General features: G+C 37.5%; 1 protein-coding gene across 1 annotated transcript; it reads right to left on the bottom strand.

Moving 5' to 3' along the window:
- Positions 1-790: 790 nt before the first annotated feature.
- Positions 791-25,034, bottom strand: LOC129808818 (inhibin beta chain). The gene is made up of 4 exons (XM_055858720.1): positions 23,893-25,034; positions 5,807-6,030; positions 5,377-5,709; positions 791-1,151 (listed from the first exon to the last, which is right to left on the bottom strand). Exons 1-4 carry the CDS (start codon positions 24,293-24,295, stop codon positions 873-875), a joined length of 1,239 nt encoding a protein of 412 aa, XP_055714695.1. The 5' UTR covers positions 24,296-25,034; the 3' UTR covers positions 791-872.
- Positions 25,035-26,227: the final 1,193 nt, after the last annotated feature.

The raw sequence follows: 26,227 nt of genomic DNA on the forward strand, positions 1-26,227 counted from the left end.
ATTATTGTCACAAGATAGAGTTGAGGTTATGTGTGTAGGAAAATTAGTTTAAATTAGTGCCTAATTTTTCTTTCCTTGCTTGTTTCTTTCTTTCTTTCCTGTTTTTATTTACTCTCTTCTTAGATCTCTGCGGGAGATTGACTCTTGTCAGCCATCTTTCTTTTTTGTCATCTTCATCTTCTTCTTCATCTTCGTTTTATTTTTTTATTTTTTTTTTTTTGTTCCTATATCGCTGTACAATATCGCCTACAGAAAGTTTTCATTTTTTTTTTTTGGTTTTTTGTTTTATTTAGATTAATTTTTGCTATCCTAACCTCACAAATTATGTCTTTTCTGTCTTTTTCTTTGTTTTTTGGTTTTGTTTTTCTTTTTTTTTTAATTATGATTAGGAGAGAGGGAGGGGATATTTTATGCAATGTTGAGGTTTGTTTTGATTTCAAAAATGTAAATAAATAAATAAAAAGGAAGAAATATAGAAAAAAAACGGTGACGGAACACTCTATAACCTCAATTTTGCAATGAAGTGTGCCCATTTATTTATTTATTTTTTATTTTCAAATATCTCCAAATGGCTTCCCTGGGCCTCGCCCCGTCCGGGTTCGGATTTAAAAAATAAAAAAAAGAGATTGACGGGCAGGGAAGCTTGAGTTTTTTGAGGCGCATTGACCAGGATGATTTGTTTTTATTTTTTTAATTTGTTTGTTTCTTTTTTCTTTTTTTTTTTTAAGAGGAACGGGACGGAGTGGATTTGCTTTTATTATTTTTAATTTGGGGGACGGAGTGCAATTCGTTTTGTTTTTTTTTTCTTTTGGTTGCTTGGTTGTTGTTTTCGGTTTTTTTTTGTTTTTTTGCTTTTTGAGGTTATGGATGCCTCAGGGACATCCGCACTCGTCCACCACCATTTTGGGCAGGTCACGCTTGATGATCTTGTGGTCGGGCCCAAAGTAGATGAGTGACATGCTAGAGAATTTTAGGGGGGCACAGCATGGCTGCATACCTGTTAATTTGTTCATTTTGCGGAATTCATCGATGATGTGGGTGTAGTAGGTGAGGAAGGTGTCTGGGGTACGATGGGGTCCGCCGCAGTCGCCGCGGCAGTAGTTGGCAAAGTAGCCATGCGGCGCTATGATCCAATCATCCCAGCCAAGTGCCTGAAAATATTCAAATATTCAAATTTAGGTTAATAGCTCTACATTGCGATATCGTACCAAAGTGACCTATGTCCGAGAGGGACTATCTCACATTGCAAGAGCAGAGGCAGCAATTGAGAAGAGGCCAGGACATAAAACGGACTTGGTACTCATCAAAGAAATCATTAATACCAAGCGTCATTGGAACGTCTGACTTTCAAAGTGAATCTTTTCTGTGATACCCTAGCCTCAAGTCGAAGGGACTTTGTAGGAAGTGGCCTCCTGACCTAACGAAACCTTCGCGATTGAGTCTACTCAACTCTCGTGTCCTTGATCCTTAAAAAAAATCAAAGAAGTGGACTATTCCGACCATTCCAACTCTTTCTGAACTAAATGACGCAACGTAGCCATGATCCCCGTGTCCGAAATCAACCGGAATTTGTAGGAACTCGCGCCTTGACCCAACGAAATCTTCGCGATTGAGTCTACTCAACTCTCGTGTCCTTGATCCTTAAAAAAAATCAAAGAAATGGACCATTCCGACGATTCCGTCTCTTTTTGAAGTAAATGACGCAACGTAGCCATGATCCCTTGGTCCGAAATCAACCGGAATTTGTAGGAAGTCGCGCCTTGACCCAACGAAACCTTCGCGATTGAGTCTACTCAACTCTCGTGTCCTTGATCCTTAAAAAAAATCAAAGAAATGGACCATTCCGACGATTCCGTCTCTTTTTGAAGTAAATGACGCAACGTAGCCATGATCCCTTGGTCCGAATTCAACCGGAATTTGTAGGAAGTCGCGCCTTGACCCAACGAAACCTTGACGATTGAGTCTATTCAACTCTCGCGTCCTTGATACTTTGAAAAAGATCAAAGAAATGGACTATTCCGACCATTCCGACGATTCCAACTCTTTCTGAAGTAAATGACGCAACGTAGCCATGATCCCTTGGTCCGAAATCAACCGGAATTTGTAGGAAGTCGCGCCTTGACCCAACGAAACCTTCGCGATTGAGTCTACTCAACTCTCGCGTCCTTGATACTTTGAAAAAGATCAAAGAAATGAACTATTCCGACCATTCCAACTCTTTCTGAAGTAAATGACGCAACGTAGCCATGATCCCCTGGTCCGAAATCAACCGGAATTTGTAGGAAGTCGCGCCTTGACCCAACGAAACCTTGACGATTATGTCTACTCAACTCTCGCGTCCTTGATCCTTAAAAAGATCAAAGAAATGAACTATTCCGACCATTCCGACGATTCCGTCTCTTTTTGAAGTAAATGACGCAACGTAGCCATGATCCCTTGGTCCGAAATCAACCGGAATTTGTAGGAAGTCGCGCCTTGACCCAACGAAACCTTCGCGATTGAGTCTACTCAACTCTCGCGTCCTTGATACTTTGAAAAAGATCAAAGAAATGAACTATTCCGACCATTCCAACTCTTTCTGAAGTAAATGACGCAACGTAGCCATGATCCCTTGGTCCGAAATCAACCGGAATTTGTAGGAAGTCGCGCCTTGACCCAACGAAACCTTCGCGATTGAGTCTACTCAACTCTCGCGTCCTTGATACTTTGAAAAAGATCAAAGAAATGAACTATTCCGACCATTCCAACTCTTTCTGAAGTAAATGACGCAACGTAGCCATGATCCCCTGGTCCGAAATCAACCGGAATTTGTAGGAAGTCGCGCCTTGACCCAACGAAACCTTCGCGATTGAGTCTACTCAACTCTCGCGTCCTTGATACTTTGAAAAAGATCAAAGAAATGAACTATTCCGACCATTCCAACTCTTTCTGAAGTAAATGACGCAACGTAGCCATGATCCCTTGGTCCGAAATCAACCGGAATTTGTAGGAGGTCGCGCCTTGACCCAACGAAACCTTGACGATTGAGTCTATTCAACTCTCGTGTCCTTGATCCTTAAAAAGATCAAAGAAATGAACTATTCCGACCATTCCGACGATTCCGTCTCTTTTTGAAGTAAATGACGCAACGTAGCCATGATCCCTTGGTCCGAATTCAACCGGAATTTGTAGGAAGTCGCGCCTTGACCCAACGAAACCTTGACGACTGAGTCTACTCAACTCTCGCGTCCTTGATCCTTAAAAAAAAATCAAAGAAATGGACCATTCCGACGATTCCGTCTCTTTTTGAAGTAAATGACGCAACGTAGCCATGATCCCTTGGTCCGAAATCAACCGGAATTTGTAGGAGGTCGCGCCTTGACCCAACGAAACCTTGACGATTGAGTCTATTCAACTCTCGTGTCCTTGATCCTTAAAAAGATCAAAGAAATGAACTATTCCGACCATTCCGACGATTCCGTCTCTTTTTGAAGTAAATGACGCAACGTAGCCATGATCCCTTGATCCGAATTCAACCGGAATTTGTAGGAAGTCGCGCCTTGACCCAACGAAACCTTGACGATTGAGTCTATTCAACTCTCGTGTCCTTGATCCTTAAAAAGATCAAAGAAATGAACTATTCCGACCATTCCGACGATTCCGTCTCTTTTTGAAGTAAATGACGCAACGTAGCCATGATCCCTTGGTCCGAATTCAACCGGAATTTGTAGGAAGTCGCGCCTTGACCCAACGAAACCTTGACGACTGAGTCTACTCAACTCTCGCGTCCTTGATCCTTAAAAAAAAATCAAAGAAATGGACCATTCCGACGATTCCGTCTCTTTTTGAAGTAAATGACGCAACGTAGCCATGATCCCTTGGTCCGAAATCAACCGGAATTTGTAGGAGGTCGCGCCTTGACCCAACGAAACCTTGACGATTGAGTCTATTCAACTCTCGTGTCCTTGATCCTTAAAAAGATCAAAGAAATGAACTATTCCGACCATTCCGACGATTCCGTCTCTTTTTGAAGTAAATGACGCAACGTAGCCATGATCCCTTGATCCGAATTCAACCGGAATTTGTAGGAAGTCGCGCCTTGACCCAACGAAACCTTGACGATTGAGTCTATTCAACTCTCGTGTCCTTGATCCTTAAAAAGATCAAAGAAATGAACTATTCCGACCATTCCGACGATTCCGTCTCTTTTTGAAGTAAATGACGCAACGTAGCCATGATCCCTTGATCCGAATTCAACCGGAATTTGTAGGAAGTCGCGCCTTGACCCAACGAAACCTTGACGATTGAGTCTATTCAACTCTCGTGTCCTTGATCCTTAAAAAGATCAAAGAAATGAACTATTCCGACCATTCCGACGATTCCGTCTCTTTTTGAAGTAAATGACGCAACGTAGCCATGATCCCTTGGTCCGAATTCAACCGGAATTTGTAGGAAGTCGCGCCTTGACCCAACGAAACCTTGACGATTGAGTCTATTCAACTCTCGTGTCCTTGATCCTTAAAAAGATCAAAGAAATGAACTATTCCGACCATTCCGACGATTCCGTCTCTTTTTGAAGTAAATGACGCAACGTAGCCATGATCCCTTGATCCGAATTCAACCGGAATTTGTAGGAAGTCGCGCCTTGACCCAACGAAACCTTGACGATTGAGTCTATTCAACTCTCGTGTCCTTGATCCTTAAAAAGATCAAAGAAATGAACTATTCCGACCATTCCGACGATTCCGTCTCTTTTTGAAGTAAATGACGCAACGTAGCCATGATCCCTTGATCCGAATTCAACCGGAATTTGTAGGAAGTCGCACCTTGACCCAACGAAACCTTGACGATTGAGTCTATTCAACTCTCGTGTCCTTGATCCTTAAAAAGATCAAAGAAATGAACTATTCCGACCATTCCGACGATTCCGTCTCTTTTTGAAGTAAATGACGCAACGTAGCCATGATCCCTTGGTCCGAAATCAACCGGAATTTGTAGGAGGTCGCGCCTTGACCCAACGAAACCTTGACGATTGAGTCTATTCAACTCTCGTGTCCTTGATCCTTAAAAAGATCAAAGAAATGAACTATTCCGACCATTCCGACGATTCCGTCTCTTTTTGAAGTAAATGACGCAACGTAGCCATGATCCCTTGGTCCGAATTCAACCGGAATTTGTAGGAAGTCGCGCCTTGACCCAACGAAACCTTGACGATTGAGTCTACTCAACTCTCGTGTCCTTGATACCTTGTAGTCAAGGGGCCAGGGCGAGTATTTCGACTTGTTTGAAAGAAAGGTAGAAGAGACTCAATGGGAAGCCTGCCATTGCCCAAGAGAATCAAGACCGGAGCTCTTTCCCGGGATGGATTCTGGAGATTGTGGAAGAGTACACACTTACCTTGAAGCTGACGTAGAATCGCTGTTTGCAGCACTGTCCACGAACGGCACCACTGCAGTCCAGGGCACGTCGTCGAACGCGTCGCATGGTATTTGGATCGGTATGGAGCACAAGGAATGGTCGATGGGGATCAACTTGACGTCTCCGGGAACCAAAACTGTGAACATGTGCTCTACCACGGCATCCGGAACAATCAACTAGCAATCTAAGTGGTTCGGCCTGACCACCAGAAAACCACCGACGCACCGTTAGCGTCACATCAACTTTCTGCCAGCCGGCATCAGCGAGAACAACGCGACTGCTGGCACTCATTCGTGTTACGCGATCGAACTCCTGCACAGATACAAAAAGAAAAAAAACGAAGAAGTACGGATTTTAAGATAGGGATCCTCCCCGAAAAAAAAAAAAACGAAAAATATAGGAGATTTACCTGATCGTGGAGAACGGCACTTCGTGATGAATTGCGGGGTGTCTCGAGGAGCTGGAAGACCCACAGTGTGATTTCATGGCGCGATTCTGAGCGCCGATCGCGCTTTCTACCAACAAGATCCAGTCTAATCCACAGGGTTGCTGCTCTAATGCGCAATTCCTGTGTTGCAGGTTGCTCCTGATTTGTGGAGAACTCAAGCAGGTGCTGTCCATTTACAATGCCACCTGAAAAAATTGATTCGTTTTGAGTATTATCTCAGGGAGATGTTTCGAGAAGGGAATATTGATGATAGAGCAAGGGAAGACCTATTCGGTTCAGTACACTGTCCCCTGTGCGCTTAAAAACATGCACAGCCTAAACATAAAACGCTCAAAATTACGCTTAAAAACACATATATCACATTACGTTATACAGTTGAGATTGTGCTTAAAAACACGAACAGCACACACGTAAAACGGTTCAGGTTAATATGCTTAAAATCACGCAAAGCTCAATGACACAAAATTTTATCATTGAGCTGTGCGTAATTTTAAGCACATTAACCGCTTTATGATTGAGCTGTGCGTGATTTTAAGCGTAATCTGAACCGCTTTATGTTTAGGCCGTTCGTGTTTTAAGCGCTAACTAAACCGTTTTGTGATTGGCCTATGCGTGGTATTTTACATATAACTAAGGTCGTTCATGCTGAGGCAGTTGGGATTTTTTGTTATAATAATATTAACCTTTTTCTTTATGCCTAAGGTGTGCGAGTTTTCTAAAATCGATCTGTCAAAATTTAAGCTTAAGGGTTCTGTGTCTAAAACTAACCGGAAAAGTTAATATAATTAATCCTGCAAAGCTTCTTAAATTTAGTTAAGTTTACCTAAGTTTCTAAAATCAATCCAGAAGGTTTCTTTATTTGATTCTGTAGAAATTTTTATAAACAATCGTAAAATTTCTAAAATGAATCCCAAATGTACTGGAATCCAGGCAGCACTTACAGATAGCTTTAGGTATTACTTTCTTATATCAGGGAAAGATTTGGATCATAAAAATATCATAAAATGTAAAATATCATTTGTCACATTTTACAAATTAAGTGAAAAATTAAAAAAAAGAGCATATTTTTAAAATTCAAATACTGAAATAAGATTGGTTGTTTTTAAATGTTGTATTCAACCAGTTCAAAATTAACGTCAACTGGTTTCAACTTTATCTATTATTGGCTCAAAATAAAAACATACTAAATTTATTTTAAGTAAATCCAAAATCTTAATCTAGAAAGCAAGTTGAGAGATAAACGCGTTTGAAGTTTCCTTGAAGCGAGCGTTTCCACATTGCGAGTTCGGTTTTTTACAGCCTGACATTTTGTACATTTTTCAAAAATATTTCTTTAAGCAACAAAATAGTGCATTTTTAAAAGGTGCTACTATTAAGCAACTCGAAAATACTGGAGTCAGATCCTAATAAAAAGTAAATTTCCAATAGATAAAGGTTTTTATGTCAAAGTTCTAGGATCTTATTTGGCTGAAAAATAAATTAAATAAATGCATATTTTTCTTGCATATTTTATGATTTTTTTGGCCAGCTCTACTCATAAGATTCTAATGGAATCTGAAATGATATACCTTCAAGAATCTACTGGAATAAAATTAAAAGGACATGCGGAATTACTAGAATCAAATGGTATCACAGAATTATTCTTTCCTAAAACTCCAAGATGATAAGCCAAAGTAAATATGGTGGCGACATTACTTATGGCCACCTCGCAGATATCTTCAATTTTTTCCCACAAATTAATTTCTAAGAACCACAAAATTGGTAATATTTGATGTGCTATCATTAAATGAAACTTTTAAACTGATTTACTTTTATATTTCGGTAGAATTTTAATTATTTTAGTGGGAATTATTTCAATGATGCGGCCGACGGTCAAATATACGTCAAATCGTTAAGAAATTTTGCTAACGATCTAACAATTTTTAATAACTAAATTTTATATCTTCAATCAAAAATATTTAGTACTAGGGTAACGTGTGGTATTACTGGACAACGTGCTTTACGGGACACAATGTAGGTGTTATGGGACACATCAAAAATATATCGCTGAAAATCATATAAATATTTGTTTTCTTATTATTTTTAAGTTCTATTTGAAATATTAAACTCTTTACGTATCGGATGAACCTATAATTTCTGAAATTTAATTTAATTTAAAGTGTGAAATACGCGCGAAAATTGTGAGTGTCACATTTCACTTTTTACAAAACCTTCAGTGTGGTCAATTTTGCAGATGTCAACACAAACAGTGCTTAGTTTTTTTTCGATTTTTATTATTATTATTATTATTTATTTTAATCAAAGCTGATAGGGTCCGCCCCTCTTACATAGTTTGATTAGAAGAATAAAAGGAAAGTTACAAGCAAAGACATAAAATAATAGGCAAAAAAATCAGAAATCCAAGATTAGCCCTACTCGATCTGGTAGAATCTAGCAATGCCAGCCAGTGAGGATCTGGCATGCAAGGGAAGGGAGTTGAACAAGACAACCCCGTCGACAAAAATAGTTCGCGATAGCTGGTTAGAGTGAGCTCTCGGCACCAAGAGTCCCCGCACCCTGGCCGAGGTCCCCCAAGAATCAGAAGTGAGGCCAAGTAACGCGGCCCTCCTGAAATAATCAAGCGAAAGAGAAATGAAACCGCTCTCTGACGGAGGAGTGATGGGAGATCACAACCCACCAAAATATTACGATGCCTAGAGATATGATCACGAGCGCGCAGCCCACAAACATATCTAACGCAGTTATTGAAGGTCACTGTCAAGCGTCTTAGTGTCTCACAGTCGGCTGCAAAGAATAGCTCTGCACCATAAGTTATCACTGGTATGAGGAGTGACCTAACAAGGAGTAAGCGAGTATTAAATGGCGTAATCTCGCGAAAACGCCGAAGCGTACGGAGAGTGCAATATATCCTCTGGTTGATGTGAGACACGTGATCAGACCAGGTGAACGATGAATTAAAAATAACACCCAGATTGCGAGCACGCTCAACAAGCGGGATAGGCTGCCCATAGATAGTGAGAGGGGCCGGGGGAGCCGCTAACGGCTTTTTGGATATCAAAATAGCCTGGGACTTCTTAGGGTTTAGAGCCAGTCCATTCAATGAAGCCCAATTCCCCACACAGAATAAATTGTCGTTCACCCGAGAGAACACAGCCTGAACATCGGAAGGGTCTCCAGAGGTATATATTTGCATATCATCTGCATAGAGGTGATACGAGCAGTCAAATAAAACTGACGGAAGGTCATTTATAAATATTTAAGCTTAAAATATTTAAGATTTAAAAAAAGATTTAAAAGATTTAAAATATTTAAAATATTTAAGATTTAAGCCACTTTAAAAGTGAAATCTAAACAAAATTTTTATGAAAGAGTGAAGTTTGGACCTTCTAGTCGAAGGTAAGCAATCAGGTTCAGTGAAATTTATTAAAATTTTTAGTGAAAAAAGCGAATTTACAAAAGTGATCAATTGGTTATGTTATGGGACACGAAAAATCTTTACATAATTTCCTATTTTTCTTGAATTTCAGATGTCAGGGAAGCCTGTAAAACGTAAACAGTATACTCAGGATGATGTGGAGAAGGCTCTAAAAGCATTCAGGAGCGGAAAGTCTGTAAGAGAAACAGCGAAAAAATTCAATGTGCCAAAAACTACGATTTTCAATAAATTGACAGGCAAGTTTCCTGTACAGTGCCGCAATGGTCCACCCACAACTCTCACTCCTGGGCAGGAGCAGGAGTTGGTGAAATGGATCTTGGATTGTTCTGATCGATGGCATCCAATAACCAAAGATAAAGTATTGGACAGCGTTGAATTGACGTGCAAGCATTTCAAGATACCCAATAAATTCAGCAATGGAAGACCAGGGAATGAATGGTTCAGAGGCTTTATGAAACGACATCCAGAATTAAGTCGCCGTATTCCTGAAAGGTATACCATGCGCAGAGCCAGCGTTACTCATGAAAATGTGAGGAATTGGTTTAGCCATGTAGGGGATTACTTGGCACAAAATAATCTTAAAGATCTTCCTCCCAATCGCGTGTTTAATTGCGACGAGAGTGGTTTCTTCTTGGCGCCTAAAGGTGAAAAGGTTTGTAACAAAAACATACAAGGAAGATAGAATGACATTTATAAGATATTGTATCCTATTTTGCAGGTTTTGGTAAGAAGAGGTGATCGTGTGGCGGGGAAAATTATTACTTCTGAAGAAAAAGAATGTGTGACAGTACTTTTTACTGTTTCTGCATCAGGAGAACTAGCACCACCCATGGTAGTCCATCCTATTAAAAAATTTACTCGAGACATCGCGGAAAATAATGTCGATGGATGGTTGTCCGGAAAAAGCGATTCAGGGTGGATGACGAGCAGTCTGTTCTTTGAGTACATCGCCAATCATTTCTACCCTTGGCTGAAGAAGCAAAAGATTGAACTACCAGTGGTGCTTTATCTAGATGGGCATTCATCGCATATCACCCTGGAAGTCAGCAAATTTTGCAAAGAGAAAGGAATAGAGTTAATTCGACTCTATCCCAATGCAACCCACTTGATGCAGCCCCTGGACACTGCATTTTTTGCCCCACTTAAAATTGCATGGCGTAAAGCTTTGTGCAAGTGGATGATGGCAAATGATTGGGTAAAGTTGAAACGAAGATCAGTCCCAAAAGTTCTATTTGAAGCCTTGAAGGCTTTAAATCTGGAAGTCATTGCAGAGAATGGATTCAGGGGATGTGGATTACTACCTTTTAATCTAGACGCCATAAAGAAGGAAAGGTTTCGGGACAAAAATGAATCATTTGAAAATACAACAGTTGTCCAAACGGCCCAAAATGATGTCAATGAAGATCTAATCCTGCCTGCCGATGACTATGCAGCTGCTCTTCGATTTTTTGGAGCTCATCTTTCACCGACCACGCTAGAGAGTTTCACTAAATGTGACGAAAGTAATTTATGGGATGGTCCCGTAGAGCAAGAAGGCTTGTTTAAATTATGGCAAAACGCGAAGCGTTTGTATGAGAAAGCAAGATCTCCCGAAATTGATTTAACTTGTGACAAAAATGAATCGTTTGTGGACATCAATGATGTTCCAATTGTGATTTGGGATGCAGAGCCAACAGTTTGGAATCTCGATAATTCTCATGGACCCTTAAGATTAAGATTAAGATTTGTCTATGGGTCGGTTATATTCCTTGCGGAACCGCTGCACCCAGGCCACTTATTTGGGCCCATTATGCACTCCCCATTCTCCTGTTCTATCTTAACCCCCAAGGCGAGTAAACCTGCTCCATATCACAGTGCTCTGTGTGCGTTCTGATACACACAGTACCGCTTTATATCACGGTAAACCAACCTTGGTTTGTGGATCTGGGCAGTGAATGAGTATTTGTATTCGACTGAACTCTGCATGTCGAAACTTATTTCCTATACCAACCTCTCTTTTTAGGCGGTTCATTGTCAATGTATTGACATTACTTTTCCATTCATTCACTGGACGAATTCGAGACTATTACAGCAGCTGAAAAATCTACAGCTGCCTAGTCTCGAACCCTCGACCTCACAGTCACAGAGCCACTGCTCTATCCACTGATCCACTGAGGCCCCCATCTCATGGACCCTTAAAAGAGGTAGCAAATGTTTCTGAAGTTAACCAGCCTGCCCCTCATCAGTCCAACAGTCCTCATGGAGATCCTGTTTTTTCGGAACCATTATCAGTGGAATGTTTTTTGAGGAATTATTTATATTCTCCGAAAGATTTGCCAAAAAAGAAAAACGTGTCACAAGAGCCGTCTATATTAACCAGTGATCAAAATATCGCGACTCTAGAGGAAAAAGAAAATAAAAAGAAACAATTGATTGAAGAGAAGGAGCAAAGGAAGGTGCAAAGGGAGATAAAAAGAAAGATCAAAGAAGAAGAACAAAAAAAATTAGAAACTAAAATTGAAAAAAACATGAAATAAATTTATTTAATAATAAAAATTACTTTCCTTTTTATCAAATTCGCTTCAGTTGTCTAAATACAGAATAATACATACAAATATGGCTTGTCCCGAAATAGCCACATTTACTTGTCCCGTAATACAAACATTGTCCAGAAATACACTACTTTTACTCTGTTACATGTTTTTACTATTTTGTATATAAAATGTTGCATTTTTCATTATTTTTCGGTAAGAATCTTATTCTGGATAGAATAAGGAACATAAATATTTATATCAACAGAGGAAAAAATAATTTTTGAAGTCGTTAAGCTGTTTCAAACTTGAGAGTTCTAAAAAGTGTCCCGTAATGCCACACATGACCCTATTTTTCAAAACTTATTTTCTTTAGAACTATATTTTCTTTTACTACTTGGTTTTGATGATTTTTTTTAAACAAAAATGTAAAATAATGACAAGGACATATCCTAAGAGGCATTTGATATCCAAATAATGTATGTCTTAAATGTAACCAACATATTTTCAACGTAAACGAGCTATTTCTAAAAAATATAATGTATGAACATGATGGAAGTATATTGATTGAAAATTATAAATAATACATTTTATTTGATAAATTTCGGTTAATATATTGGTATTTTCCCTTAAAATTATGACTAAATGTCTTTTAGATCCATAAATAAGGTATAATTATAATCTATTTTTGAGTGATAATGTATAAATCTGTGTCAGAAACATCGAAAGTATATTTATCTTACATATTCTCGCTGTTATGTTGACATAATGTCGTGAAACTGTATGAACATCACGTTTTGATAGTTTTTAGTTACATTTGTTCCGTAAAGGAGACAAGTTATATACAACTTGTGTTCTTTTTGTATAACGTTACTAGATTGGCAAATTCTGCTTTGTTTACTAAGCAGAGAGTCATATTCAAATTCAAATTTGTGAAAAAAGTGATATTGAACATAAATTAAAGCCTTGAAGTGCACCAGAGTTTGCATTGGAGTCGAGCACATAGAAAAAAGGGATCAAATTTGATGGAAAAATTATGAATTAATACTTTGTTCGTGAGAGTTAACATTTTTTTTCTTTAATTGCAGTGTAGCCAAATTGTAAGCATCAGGACAGCTTCCTGATCTTCTAACGTGAAACTAAATTGCAGAAACGGTGCCCAGAATGCAGGAAATTTTCATAAAAAGCATAAAATTGAAGTGTTTACTGTGCAGTAACATTATTGTTATAAGGAATCTGTAATGTAAATGTAATGTATGACATAATGTAAATATAATCACAAAAATATGTCAAGATGTGTTTTTTTCTATATTTTTTTTTATTTTTTCAGGTTATAGCATCTCAATTTTATTTGAAAATTGGTGACGCTAAACCCGATTTAATGAAAAAATTATGCACAAAACATTGATGAGCCTCACGATATTTGCCCAGAATGGTGCTTAAAAAGATGTATCCTATCAATACAAGCAGTAAAAATCTGATATCCTTAAGTTTCTCAATGATATGAATGGAAAGGGCAATAAACTTATTCAATTTCATTTTCTTTAATTTCTCAGCTTTCCTTATGAGAATTTCAGGTCGGGAATGAAATACTATTCACTAATATTGTATCCTATGACGGAAAACAGTCATTGTCATTAAAGTTTAATACGCAATAAAAGTGCACGAGGCACAGAAAATGTGACTGAATTGTCAAAGATAAATGCATATTTATTCGAGTAAGATATTTGAGCAAGTTTTAAAGAAAAATGGACAAGAAATGACAGTTCTTCAGTCGATAGTTATAAAATTGGTATTACAGAGTGATTCTATTTTATTTAGTGATAATCGATACATTTTACCGTACAAGATGACGTGATTATGTCTAATATAAAAAATTGTTATATTTCGTATGTAAAAATTCCCCATTCACCCGAATATGGACCTCTCAGAGGAACCACAACTAAAGAAAAAAGTCGTTTTTTCATTCAAATCTGGCAACACTAAAGAAAAAGTGGCTGATGTTGCATTTAATTTAGGAATTTTTATTATTCTTGAGGAATTTTTCTTGCCTAATTCTGTTGAAAGAGAACTAATAAATATAGAAAATGTGATAAATGTAATAAATTTGTGACACTTCCATGTTTTTTTTTAGGCCAAAAGACAGTTCGTTAACAAACACTGATAGAAAATTGGAAAATTTTTGTGTTTTTTTTATAAGTTTTTTATTCTTTTAATCTTTTACAGTGAAAATGAAACTATTCTAGAATCCTTACAGTGTAAAAAATGTGAGATTTATCCGTTTCTAGAAGGATAAAAAGGAATTTTTTCAAGTCAATGACACTTCTGGTGATCTAATGGGACACAGAGAGAAAAAATGCACTAAAATCAATGCATTTTTTGCACTATTTATGGCATCAAAAAAGCTCCTATACCTTTTGTGATTGATTTTAGTGCATTCTTGGCATCAAAATCAAGTAACTCTATGGCATAAAAACAATGCCATAAATGTATTACTTTTTCCAGGGGCATGACGTTTCCTATGTTTCCCATATGTTTCTAGCGTGCCGAAAAAATTTTTGAGTTTGTTAGCTGTTTTCTGTCATTGTAGATTGAATTAACAAAAACTACAAATACAAAATAAAAGCCAACTTAATAGTGAATAGGCAACCGAAAACTCTAAATTGGCAACCTACGTAGTTTTGAAGATATCTCGTAAAATGTGTACGAAAACAGGAGAACATTTACACTGAAACCGGTCGCATTTTTCAGAGCTAATGTCACCTCCCTGACTTTTTCAGTAACTTTCCAGTACACTGAGGTATTAATTTTAGCACACTGGTGCATTGATTTTCAGAGCATTCTAGCATCAAATTTTAGAGCATCGTGGTATCAATTCAAGAGTATTGTGGCATCAATGCCACGATGCTCTTAAATTGACACCGTTCCTTTAGAATCAATAGCATTTGTTACTAAAATTCGGGTTTTTTTTTCAAAATCAATGCCAAAGTGCTCTAAAATTAATGCCACAATTTCATTAGTTTTGGAGCAGAATTCGAAGGTAATGCCAAAATTGATCTAAATTTAAAAGATTTTGGCATACTTATGGCTAGATCTGGCCAAAATATGCAAAAAAGTCTTCGAAATATGCGACATAAAAATGCACGAAAAAATCATAAAATATGCATTTATTTAATTTATTTTTTTAGCCAAATAAGATCGTAGAACTTTGACATAAAAACCTTTATCTATTGGAAATTTACTTTTTATTAGGATCTGACTCCAGTATTTTCGAGTTGCTTAATAGTAGCACCTTTTAAAAATGCACTATTTTGTTGCTTAAAGAAATATTTTTGAAAAATGTACAAAATGTCAGGCTGTAAAAAACCGAACTCGCAATGTGGAAACGCTCGCTTCAAGGAAACTTCAAACGCGTTTATCTCTCAACTTGCTTTCTAGATTAAGATTTTGGATTTACTTAAAATAAATTTAGTATGTTTTTATTTTGAGCCAATAATAGATAAAGTTGAAACCAGTTGACGTTAATTTTGAACTGGTTGAATACAACATTTAAAAACAACCAATCTTATTTCAGTATTTGAATTTTAAAAATATGCTCTTTTTTTTAATTTTTCACTTAATTTGTAAAATGTGACAAATGATATTTTACATTTTATGATATTTTTATGATCCAAATCTTTCCCTGATATAAGAAAGTAATACCTAAAGCTATCTGTAAGTGCTGCCTGGATTCCAGTACATTTGGGATTCATTTTAGAAATTTTACGATTGTTTATAAAAATTTCTACAGAATCAAATAAAGAAACCTTCTGGATTGATTTTTGGAAACTTAGGTAAACTTAACTAAATTTAAGAAGCTTTGCAGGATTAATTATATTAACTTTTCCGGTTAGTTTTAGACACAGAACCCTTAAGCTTAAATTTTGACAGATCGATTTTAGAAAACGCGCACACCTTAGGCATAAAGAAAAAGGTTAATATTATTATAACAAAAAATCCCAACTGCCTCAGCATGAACGACCTTAGTTATATGTAAAATACCACGCATAGGCCAATCACAAAACGGTTTAGTTAGCGCTTAAAACACGAACGGCCTAAACATAAAGCGGTTCAGATTACGCTTAAAATCACGCACAGCTCAATCATAAAGCGGTTAATGCGCTTAAAATTACGCACAGCTCAATGATAAAATTTTGTGTCATTGAGCTCTGCGTGATTTTAAGCATATTAACCTGAACCGTTTTACGTGTGTGCTGTTCGTGTTTTTAAGCACAATCTCAACTGTATAACGTAATGTGATATATGTGTTTTTAAGCGTAATTTTGAGCGTTTTATGTTTAGGCTGTGCTTGTTTTTAAACACATTCTTAACCGTTTTTTTATAATTAAGCTGTGCGTGGTTTTAAGCTCAATTTGAACCATTTTATGAATGAGCTGTGCGTGTTTTTATGCGCTTTCCGAAAAACCGATCTAAAGATTTCTTGTTCTTTTAGAATATGATATACAGAAAACATAATTGAACATAATTTCATCCTTATACAATAACTTCAATTCATTCCTTCTGTCAATTTTTTCAACGTCAAAATGTTAAAGAAAAACATCTCAAATTATTTTAGAGATATTTTGTTTAAAAAAAATTGTAATTAAAAAAAATCTTTAGTAAAATTAGCGAAGAGTTCTATCTAGTAAGATCAAATATTAAGCAACACTAGTACGCTTTTCTAACTCCTTTAGCAGCTTTTTAAATAATTGGAAGGGTAAATGGTACTGTGCTCTCTGTGGGCTTCGAGCAGAAATAATTGAAACAGTTAAAGAAGTTGTTGAATATTGAAATTTTCTGCAGATACAGACATTACGCTTTCAAAATAAAGTGCGTAAAACATTCGTTCTACATATGCATTTTCCAGATGAACTAATACATTCTTAAGAAATATTTAAAGAAAAAAAAAACGATTTTCGACCAAGAGCGTTGCCTTCGAATTTGTCAATGTGGGTGACATTAGTATCAAGTAGTGTAAAGCAGGGGCGCCCTGACGTTTTCATTCTGTGTCAAGTTTGACAAAAAGAATGGATGATCAAATTCCTGACTTCGAGTCGATCTTCGTGTACTTTCGTGTTGGTTTTGTCATGTAAAATATTTCATGGGGTCATCCGGTATCATCTGTAACCTCACAAAATAAAAATAAATGTAAAAATATGGAAGGTGCCATCGAAAAAAACATATTTCTGCCATTCCATGCTATTCCAATCAACGAGCCCCTTCGAGTATGGGCTTTCTGAGGTGGTCTGACGCAAAGAATGTCGATGGAATAGTTTTTTTTTCATAATTTCATAAATTTTCCATTGCACTTTTTGTCACTCTTCTTCTTGGAAGAATTTTTGCAATATGGTTATTTTTACGCGGTATAAAAATATTATATGGCTGGTGTAAAATATGTAAAAAAAAACATAATTTCGCAAATTTTATTTTGCAACCGTTCTGAGTCGCTAAAGGATTGTACAGTAGTGGAAATATTTATAATTCTACCTAAAATAATATGAAAAAAAAACTTAACAAAAACAAAGTCTCCAAGAAATGTACACGTACATTACTAAGTACAAAAACGCAATTTTTATACTTAACTCTTATTATTCTCAAAACTGTCATAATTTTGTATTCTTAAGTGGGAATACCGGACAATAAATTATTGTGTCAGGGTATTTATTTTTGACAAATATTGATTAATATCATTTTATAATTCAATTTAGTAACTATGTTAATTGATTTAGAATTCTTTTCAACAACATTTACTTTATTTTTGTTGAGAATTTGCACGGAAATTATGGGAATTACACTGTTGGATTGATTAACGGACAAAAATATGGGAAAAAATAAAGTCTTTGTATCGTCTATTTATATCGTCGCATTATATTGAGATTGAATTGTTCCAAAATTTGAATCTAATCTTATGAATTTACATTGTAATGTGGAGAGTGATTAAGTTGTTTTAGTGACATTACTTTTTTGAGATTATAAATGATAGAAATATTATGCTAAACTTCTAAATGTGTTTTTTTTGTTTAATTTCTATTAACTCTATGTAAAATCTCAGCTAAGTTATTGCCAGTATCAAAAAATACTTAATGACTATTTATAACCTTTAATAGCCTATCGTCTAAATTATTTTATTTTCTTATAATCTTTAAAAAAGAGATTTGGTTATATCCTTGATCTTTTCATTTTAGCCTTTCCGGCTCTCATTTCTTCGAAGACAACTGAAAAAAAGCCACAAAAATATAGTAGAGTTTCTCAAATTCGAATGACAGTTGAATTCGGAATGTCAATTGTGGGGTTATGTAAAAAAAAATACTATTTGTGGACGATTGAAGATCATATTTCAGTGCTGCTTTCTGCTACATTATGAGCGAATGAAATGAAAAGGAAGTTCGTCACCACAAAGATTCGTGAGAAAGTACAGGCATTTGATTCAAATCATAATTTAATCTCACAAAAAAAAATTGTTAGTTTTGAAAATATCGTTCGATTTTGGGCGGTGTGAAATGTCCAAAATACCTCCCGAGTGGTTCAAATTTGGTAGACTCTATTGTAATTTGTTTCTACCGTTTTGCCACCTAAAACCATAAAATGAGGTTAGACTGAACGTTAAATATTACTCTGACTTCCTTTACACGCGCTCTGAAATTTCTTTTGGGACAAATGGGATAGGTTAAATTCAATCCAATCGATACGAGGGGTCGCATTGGATTTGCCGTTAAACATTGGCAAAATTGGACTAAATCTCAATCTAATGTGGCAATGTGAATGATCTCTTTGCCTCTAATAACAAAAAACTTTCAAACTTGGAAATGGCTTAAGATGCCAGTATGTCGGCTATATTAACAAAATTTAAATCAGCTGATGGGACCTAATGAATATTTCAAAGATTTTCATTAGCTATGACTCTTCGCCTTCAAGTCGTTAATTGTTCCCTTATTTTTGAGCGTTAAACATTTTGCCATTATTTTTAGAGAAAGTTACGTAAAAATTTGTAAAAAGGATTATAACCCAATTAATACAGTGAATAATTAAAATATTAAATAATATTAACCGCCAATTGTCAAAAATAAGTGCCGTGATACTAGATTTATTGCCTGGGATTATAATTATTTCTATTTTAAATAAACAAAATTCTTTAACATGTCTGAGAATACTAAAAAAAATCAAAATGAAAGGGGTGGGGGGGGAAAACTAAAGAGTTTGGGCACGAGATAATGTCATTTGAGGAAAGGTCACCGAAGACCGAAAGTCGATATCTCTTACCGTTTAAGCAGAACAGTGCAAAGTTGAAAAAAAAGTCGATTATATAACCCCGTCAAATAATATCTGCAGATATCTTTAAGATTTCTGTAGAGAAAATCTACACCTCTACAGAATATCTGCAGATAATTCTGCAGATAATTCTGCAGATATTCCTACGAATTTTATTTGGGCTTAAATTCGTCAGAATATTTCGGCAGATTTTCTGACGAATCTCTGACGAATTTCTGTAGATATTCTGCCGATTTTCTGTAGATTTTTTCTACATTCCAGACTTTCCAGACAAGATGTGTCAGAAAAGAGATGGAAAAATTTTTCACTGAAGTTTGCAAAATTCTATAGAGTTATTCTTAGTGATATCACGGTGTTTATATAAAATAAAGAATTCTGCGACGCCGTGTTACAAGTAGAGAAAAGTGAAGTGAAAACTTTAAGCAGAGTATCGACCTAAATTTCGTGTTTTTGTATCATTCCATGGGCGATTTTTAAGAAATTAGTATTTTTGCTCGCATCTTTTTACTTATTTAAAATGTTTAATCGGTAATGCTTGTTAAGCAGAGCATACCATTTTCTTTATAACTCCTACAGTTTCTACATAAATCAACAATATTTTTGTGAAGTAATGGACACTATGCCGATTTTCTCGGCAGAAATTCTACCGAAAATCTGTAGATTTTCTGCAGAAATTCTGCCGAAAATCTACAGATTTTCTAGCAGAAATTCAGCAGAAAATCTACAGATTTTCTAGCAGAAATTCAGCAGAAAATCTACAGATTTTCTCTGAATACACTGGAATATACCGTTAAAATTCAAAAAACCTCAGAGTAAAATCGGCAGGTAGAATAATGATTTGACGGGACTGCTCTCTCTTTGAGTTCGAGCAGTAAAAAACATAACCTCAGTCTTTTGAAATCAACGGTCGATAAATTGTGGACTATAGAGCGATGGCCTATAGCGGGGTTCTACTGTATGTTCGTTTCAGTATTTCCAGGTGGCCTATAAGGTTACCTGGATCAAGGTCCTTGATCATAGTGATCGCTAGCCCTTGTTGGATTGCAGTTTTCTGCAAAAATATTTGTATTTGTAGAGGTATACTATATCTAAGGACGGTTTCCATTGTTGCAGTTGGGCAAGATCTCATGGTCCCTGCGTTGTAGTAATGCAAGTGAGCCTTTGTACCTTCTGGAGTTGGTTTGTAGCCCTTTGTTAGGGTTTTCTTCCAGCAAACTAGGCAAGTCGTATGCTATGGAATGGTCTAACAATGGATTCACAAATCCAAATGGTTCCTATTAAAGGCTCCTTGCGAAGTTTTCGTAACTAGATCCCTTGTTCGTTAGCCTCAGGTTCTTCTTCTTCTCAGACTGGGGTCGGTTACCCAATCTTCTATCATTCACCTGAGTGTACCAGGGTCTATCTTGCTTTTACGGGGTTGTTAGTCGCCTCGGATAAACCTCTCTAGAAGGACCAGATCTCTTGTTCGTTAGCCTCAATTTCTTGACATCCCACCTGAGTGTACCGAGGCCTACCAGGCACCTAGGTCTACTAGTTCGGTCGGTTTTAGATTTTTTTTACATTGGGAAGGATCATTATTATTGAGGTATCATTATTATTGAGGTCACAGCTGTCCCCTTTAGCCCTCCAGAATCATCCATTTGAGTAATATGTTTCTCTCATGAATTATATCTTTAGGATGAAAAATTCAAATTGTCCACACTGTCTTTCCTCAAATCCCAAAAGGAAATTTCCCTCAATTTTTTCCTCATCTTTGGGAGGCTTTTGATACTGAGAAAAAAGGCATTTGGGGGGTGGGGGGTTTGGGGTTGGGGTCTCGCCGCAGGGTTTTTTTTTTTTGGGGTGGTCTCGCGTCGGGTTTTCATTCCGCGTCGCGCCGGAGCCGCGCGGCATCGATCGTGTCTGGATGCACATGCACAAATCGATTGCGAGGATGCAGACAGAGAGAGGGGTACCACCTGTTGCATATGTCGCAGGCGCACTCACAGTGGCGCCACCATGGCGCTCTGGCCACTGAAGAGTTGGGGCAGGGGGCTAGAGATTTGTCTGTGCCCAATCATTCTCTCTCTCTCTCTCTTGCCGTTTTTTCTTGTCGCGCTGGCCACAAAATCCTAACCTCACTTTTTGGCCTCGGAGTGCGTGAACTCGCTGCTTTTGCCCTCAAAATTTGGCAGACGTTCTATTTTTTTGTCCTCTTCTTCTTCTTCTTCAGCGAGAGAGGGGGGAGGGGCGCCTGAATTGCTGCAATTTTTCGCGATTGTTGTATTTTTTTTATTTCTCTATAGATAATTTCCCCTGGGGTTTTCCGGAAAATCCTTTTTGGACACTTTATCTCTGTAAATTCCGGTAAATGCTTCAAAGTACTTTCCGGATAAGGAATTTCAAGATGGGAGTTATTTTTTATTTCAAACAGAATTTTTCGTTGGATATATGCAAAAGATCTTCCGGAAGGATACTCCGAGAAAAGGAAGAGAAAGAAATAACAGAGGAATACCACAAAGATTACTCTGTCCAGCAATTCTCCTTCCGGAGGCTCGGTACAGGCAAATTTTCGGAGGCAGAAAGAGTTCCGGAGAAGAGATACAAATTGACTAAATTGATCAATCAGACTGTGGTCTTCTGAAAAGGGGGATTTTTTTTTTTAAAAAGAACCTTCAGGAGAGACTTCCGAAAGACCATAAGCATTGAAAAATTGAATGAGTTCCTTCATTTTGAGGACTCTTCTGTCTAAAAACCTTCCGGAAACCATCTTCGGTCTTCTGAAAGGGCGAAATTTAGAGAAAAGCCTTAAGGAGAGAATTCCGAAAGGCCATAGGCATTGACAAATTGAATAATTTCCCTCATTTTGAGGACATTGCTGTCTAAAAACCTTCCGAAAATTAACTCTAGTCTTCCGAAAAGGCGATTTAAAAAAGAATCTTCCGGAGAGACTTCTGAAAGACCATTTATATTGATAAACTAATCAATTTCCTTCAATTTGAGGCCTCTACTGTCTAGAAACCTTCCGGAAATCAACTCTGGTCTTCTGAAAGGGCGATTTATAAAGGAACCTTCCGGAAAGACTTCCGAAAGGTCATATACATTTACAAATTGAATAATTTCCTTCATTTTGAAGGAACTTCTGCCTTAAAGCTTTCCGAAAATCAATTCCGGTCTTCCAAAAGGACATTTTATAGAGAAAAACCTTCCGGAATCCATTTCTGGTCTTTTGAAAGGGCGAAATTTAGAGAAAAACCTTTCGGAGAGACTTCCTAAAGGCCATTCATATTGATAAATTGAATAATTTCTTTCAATTTGAGGCCTCTACTTCCTAAAAAAAAACCTTCCGGAGAGACTTCCGAAAGTCCATACGCAACGACAAATTGAATAATTTCCTTCATTTTGAGGACATTTCTGTCTAAAAACCTTCCGGAAATCTACTCTGGTCTTCTGAAAGGGCGATTTATAAAGAAAAACCTTCCGGAGAGATTTCCGAAAGGCCATACACATTGACAAACTGATCAATTTCCTTCAATTTGAGGCCACTTCTGTCTTCCGGAAACCATCTCCAGTCTTCTGAAAGGGCACTTTATAGAGAAAAACCTTCCGGAGAGACTTCCGAAAGACCATTCATATTGATGAACTAATCAATTTCCTTCATTTTAAGGGCACTTCTGTCTTCCGGAAACCATATCCGGTCTTCTGAAAGGGCGATTTATAAAAAAAAAATCCTCAGGAAAGACTTCCAAAAGGCCATTTATATTGATAAACAGATCAATTTCCTTCATTTTTAGGACACTTCTGCCTTAAAACGTTCCGGAAATCAACTCTGGTCTTCTGAAAGGGCGATTTATAGAGAAAAACTCTTCCGGAGAGACTTCCGAAAGGCCATAGGCATTGACAAATTGATCAATTTTCTTCATTTTGAGGACTTTTCTGTCTAAAAAACCTTCCGGAAACCATCTCCGGTCTTCTGAAAGGGCGATTTATAAGAGAATCTTTCCGGAGAGACTTCCGAAAGACCATTCATGTTGATAAACTGATCAACTTCCTTCAATTTGATCCCTTTACCTGTCTAAAAACCTTCCGGAGAGGCTTCCGAAAGGCCAAATGTATTAACAAACTCAGCAATTTCCTTCATTTTAAGGGCACTTCTGTCTAAAAGCCTTCCGGAAATCAACTCTTGTTTTCTGAAAGGGCGATTTATAAATGAAACTCTTTTCGGAGAGACTTCCGAAAGACCATACCCATTGACAAACTCAATAATTTCCTTCATTTTGAAGGACACTGCTCTCTAAAAAGCTTCCGGAAATCAACTCCGGTCTTCCGAAAAGCCATTCATATTGCTAAATTGAATAATTTTCTTCATTTTAAGTACACTTCTATCTTTAAAGCCTTCCGGAAACCATCTCTTGTCTTCTGAAAGGCCAATGTGTAGGAAATATCTTCCGGAGTGATTGCCCAAAACTGTGAAAATGCGTTCCGGAAGCAGACAGAGCAGTGCTCTGTGATGTGTTTGAAAAAAAAAATGATGCACTTGTCTTCCGGAAAGAGAGCAATGCCCCTAAAAGTGCCCCACAAAGTAGTCAAATGTTTCCTTTGAATTTTTAAGGTGATTTCAGGGGTCAAAAGGTCCCTTTCCGGAAAGAAATTGGAACAGGTGTTTCCGGAAGGTGATTTACAGTGAAATAATGTGAAGTAGGGTGGTTTTTGGACTATCTTTTGGGTGTAAATTGTCCGGAAACGCCCTTTTGGGGGTGGTAAAATGGTATTCCGGAAAATAGGATGAGTGAAAAATTGAAATTCAAAGTTACCTCTGTCAGCGAATTCAATGATTTCCTGGGTGCGTCCGTAGAAATCATCAGTTTCGTCAGCAAGTCGCCTTGGTCGTCTGGCATCTGGTGGTGCCTCTTGGGCCCTAAATAGTGTCTCAATGGCCAGTTGCTTTGGTAGGGCGTGCGTGACATTGGGTGGGGCACTCATGCCCAATTTCGTGAGTATCTGATGCTTTATGGCCTCAAGGCGTAGGGCATCCGAGGCGGCTGGTGTCCGTCGACAGTCACGGCACTTTTCCTGTGGACTTGGTGGTTTCCTCGGTGCGTCACCGGCGTGCGTGTGACATTTGGCGTGAGTGGCGTGCGTGAGTAATGGTGTTAAATGAACTAGGACAATGAGGCACAGCCAGAGGCGGCACCGACAGAGGCAGGAGAGGGACATCCTACCCGCCTCCACAGCGCTCTCACGCGCACATTTGCCCGCCGGCGGGTCACGCACGGCAACACGTGGCTCCGGATTCAGTTGAAAATTTCAAAGTAGAAGACACTTAAACCGTTTTTTTTTTTTCTTTCTAAAACACTGTCTCTGCCACAAAACACTTCAAAGAAAAAAAAACCACAAAAAAATACTCAAACTCCTTTTTTTTCAATTTTCCGGAAAAGTATTTTCGAAACAGGAACAACTCTTTTATCCCAAAAAAAAAATCCGGATTTCTTTTATGAGTATTTCTTTCAATTGTCCTTTTTACACCGCAAAGTCTTCCCTTTTTTTCTATTTTATTCTCTATTTTTATTTTATTTTAGTTTTTTTTTTTTCAAAAGAATAAAAAAACAGATAAAAAAAGAAATATTTAGTGAATCCAAAAAAAACGCCGGAATTCACACAAAACCGCAACTCAGTCGGTCAACTGTCGCGATGCGAATGGGCGACGGGAAGGCGCCAAAATGCGCAGCATAAACGGTCACGGCGCACCAGAGGGGCGAGGGGGGAGGCACCGGGAGGGGAGGTATGTCAGCATGCGCATAAATGGATCACCATCGCCCCGAAACGCACCATGCTGTCGGTCAGCCAAAAACTTTGCCGAATGCTCGATTGGAAAGGCCAAAGAGGGAGAAAAAAAAGCAAAAAACACCGAAATATTTCATTCCGGAATGCCTTCGGAAATGTTTTCCGGGGAAAATGCACCTTATAAATTAGTAATTGAATTTTTGAGAGAATTCCGGAACACTTTAATTCGCCGATTGCTCGATTGAAAGGCCAAAAGGGTGGCTCATGCGGAGAGAAATTCAAAAAAACACCGAAATATTTCATTCCGGAATGCCCTGGGAAAGGTTTTCCGGGGAAAATGCACCTTATAAATTAGTAATTGAATTTTTGAGAGAATTCCGGAACACTTTAATTCGCCGATTGCTCGATTGAAAGGCCAAAAGGGTGGCTCATGCGGAGAGAAATTCAAAAAAACACCGAAATATTTCATTCCGGAATGCCCTGGGAAAGGTTTTCCGGGGAAAATGCACCTTATAAATTAGTAATTGAATTTTTGAGAGAATTCCGGAAGACTTTAATTTGCCGATTGGTCGATTGGAAGGCCAAAAGGGTGGCTCATGCGAAGAGAAATTCAAAAAATATTGAAATATTTCATTCCGGAATGCCCTGGGAAAGGTTTTCCGGAAAGAAACGCAACTTAGTACAATTAGTCATTGCATTTTTGATGCTCATGCGAATAGAAAATAAATAAATAAATAAATAACATGGAAATATTCCATTCCGGAATGCCCTCGGAAAGGTTTTCCGGGGAAAATGCACCTTATAAATTAGTAATTGAATTTTTGAGAGAATTCCGGAAGACTTTAATTTGCCGATTGGTCGATTGGAAGGCCAAAAGGGTGGCTCATGCGAAGAGAAATTCAAAAAATATTGAAATATTTCATTCCGGAATGCCCTGGGAAAGGTTTTCCGGGGAAAATGCACCTTATAAATTAGTAATTGAATTTTTGAGAGAATTCCGGAAGACTTTAATTTGCCGATTGGTCGATTGGAAGGCCAAAAGGGTGGCTCATGCGAAGAGAAATTCAAAAAATATTGAAATATTTCATTCCGGAATGCCCTGGGAAAGGTTTTCCGGAAAGAAACGCAACTTAGTACAATTAGTCATTGCATTTTTGATGCTCATGCGAATAGAAAATAAATAAATAAATAAATAACATGGAAATATTCCATTCCGGAATGCCCTCGGAAAGGTTTTCCGGGGAAAATGCACCTTATAAATTAGTAATTGAATTTTTGAGAGAATTCCGGAACACTTTAATTTGCCGATTGGTCGATTGAAAGGCCAAAAGGGTGGCTCATGCGAAGAGAAATTCAGAAAAACAT

The sequence above is a fragment of the Phlebotomus papatasi genome, chromosome 5, assembly GCF_024763615.1.
Source record: "Phlebotomus papatasi isolate M1 chromosome 5, Ppap_2.1, whole genome shotgun sequence".
NCBI lineage: Eukaryota > Metazoa > Arthropoda > Insecta > Diptera > Psychodidae > Phlebotomus > Phlebotomus papatasi.

What these genes read in the sequence shown, in the direction of transcription:
- LOC129808818 (XM_055858720.1), bottom strand. Translation starts at nt 24,295, where the DNA reads ATGTCCCTCTCCTGCCTCTGTCGGTGCCGCCTCTGGCTGTGCCTCATT. An exon ending in GTGCCGTTCTCCACGATCAG is followed by an intron (nt 5,710 to 5,806) that starts GTAAATCTCCTA and finishes GTATCTGTGCAG; the next exon opens with GAGTTCGATCGCGTAACACG. An exon ending in GATTCTACGTCAGCTTCAAG is followed by an intron (nt 1,152 to 5,376) that starts GTAAGTGTGTAC and finishes GAATATTTTCAG; the next exon opens with GCACTTGGCTGGGATGATTG.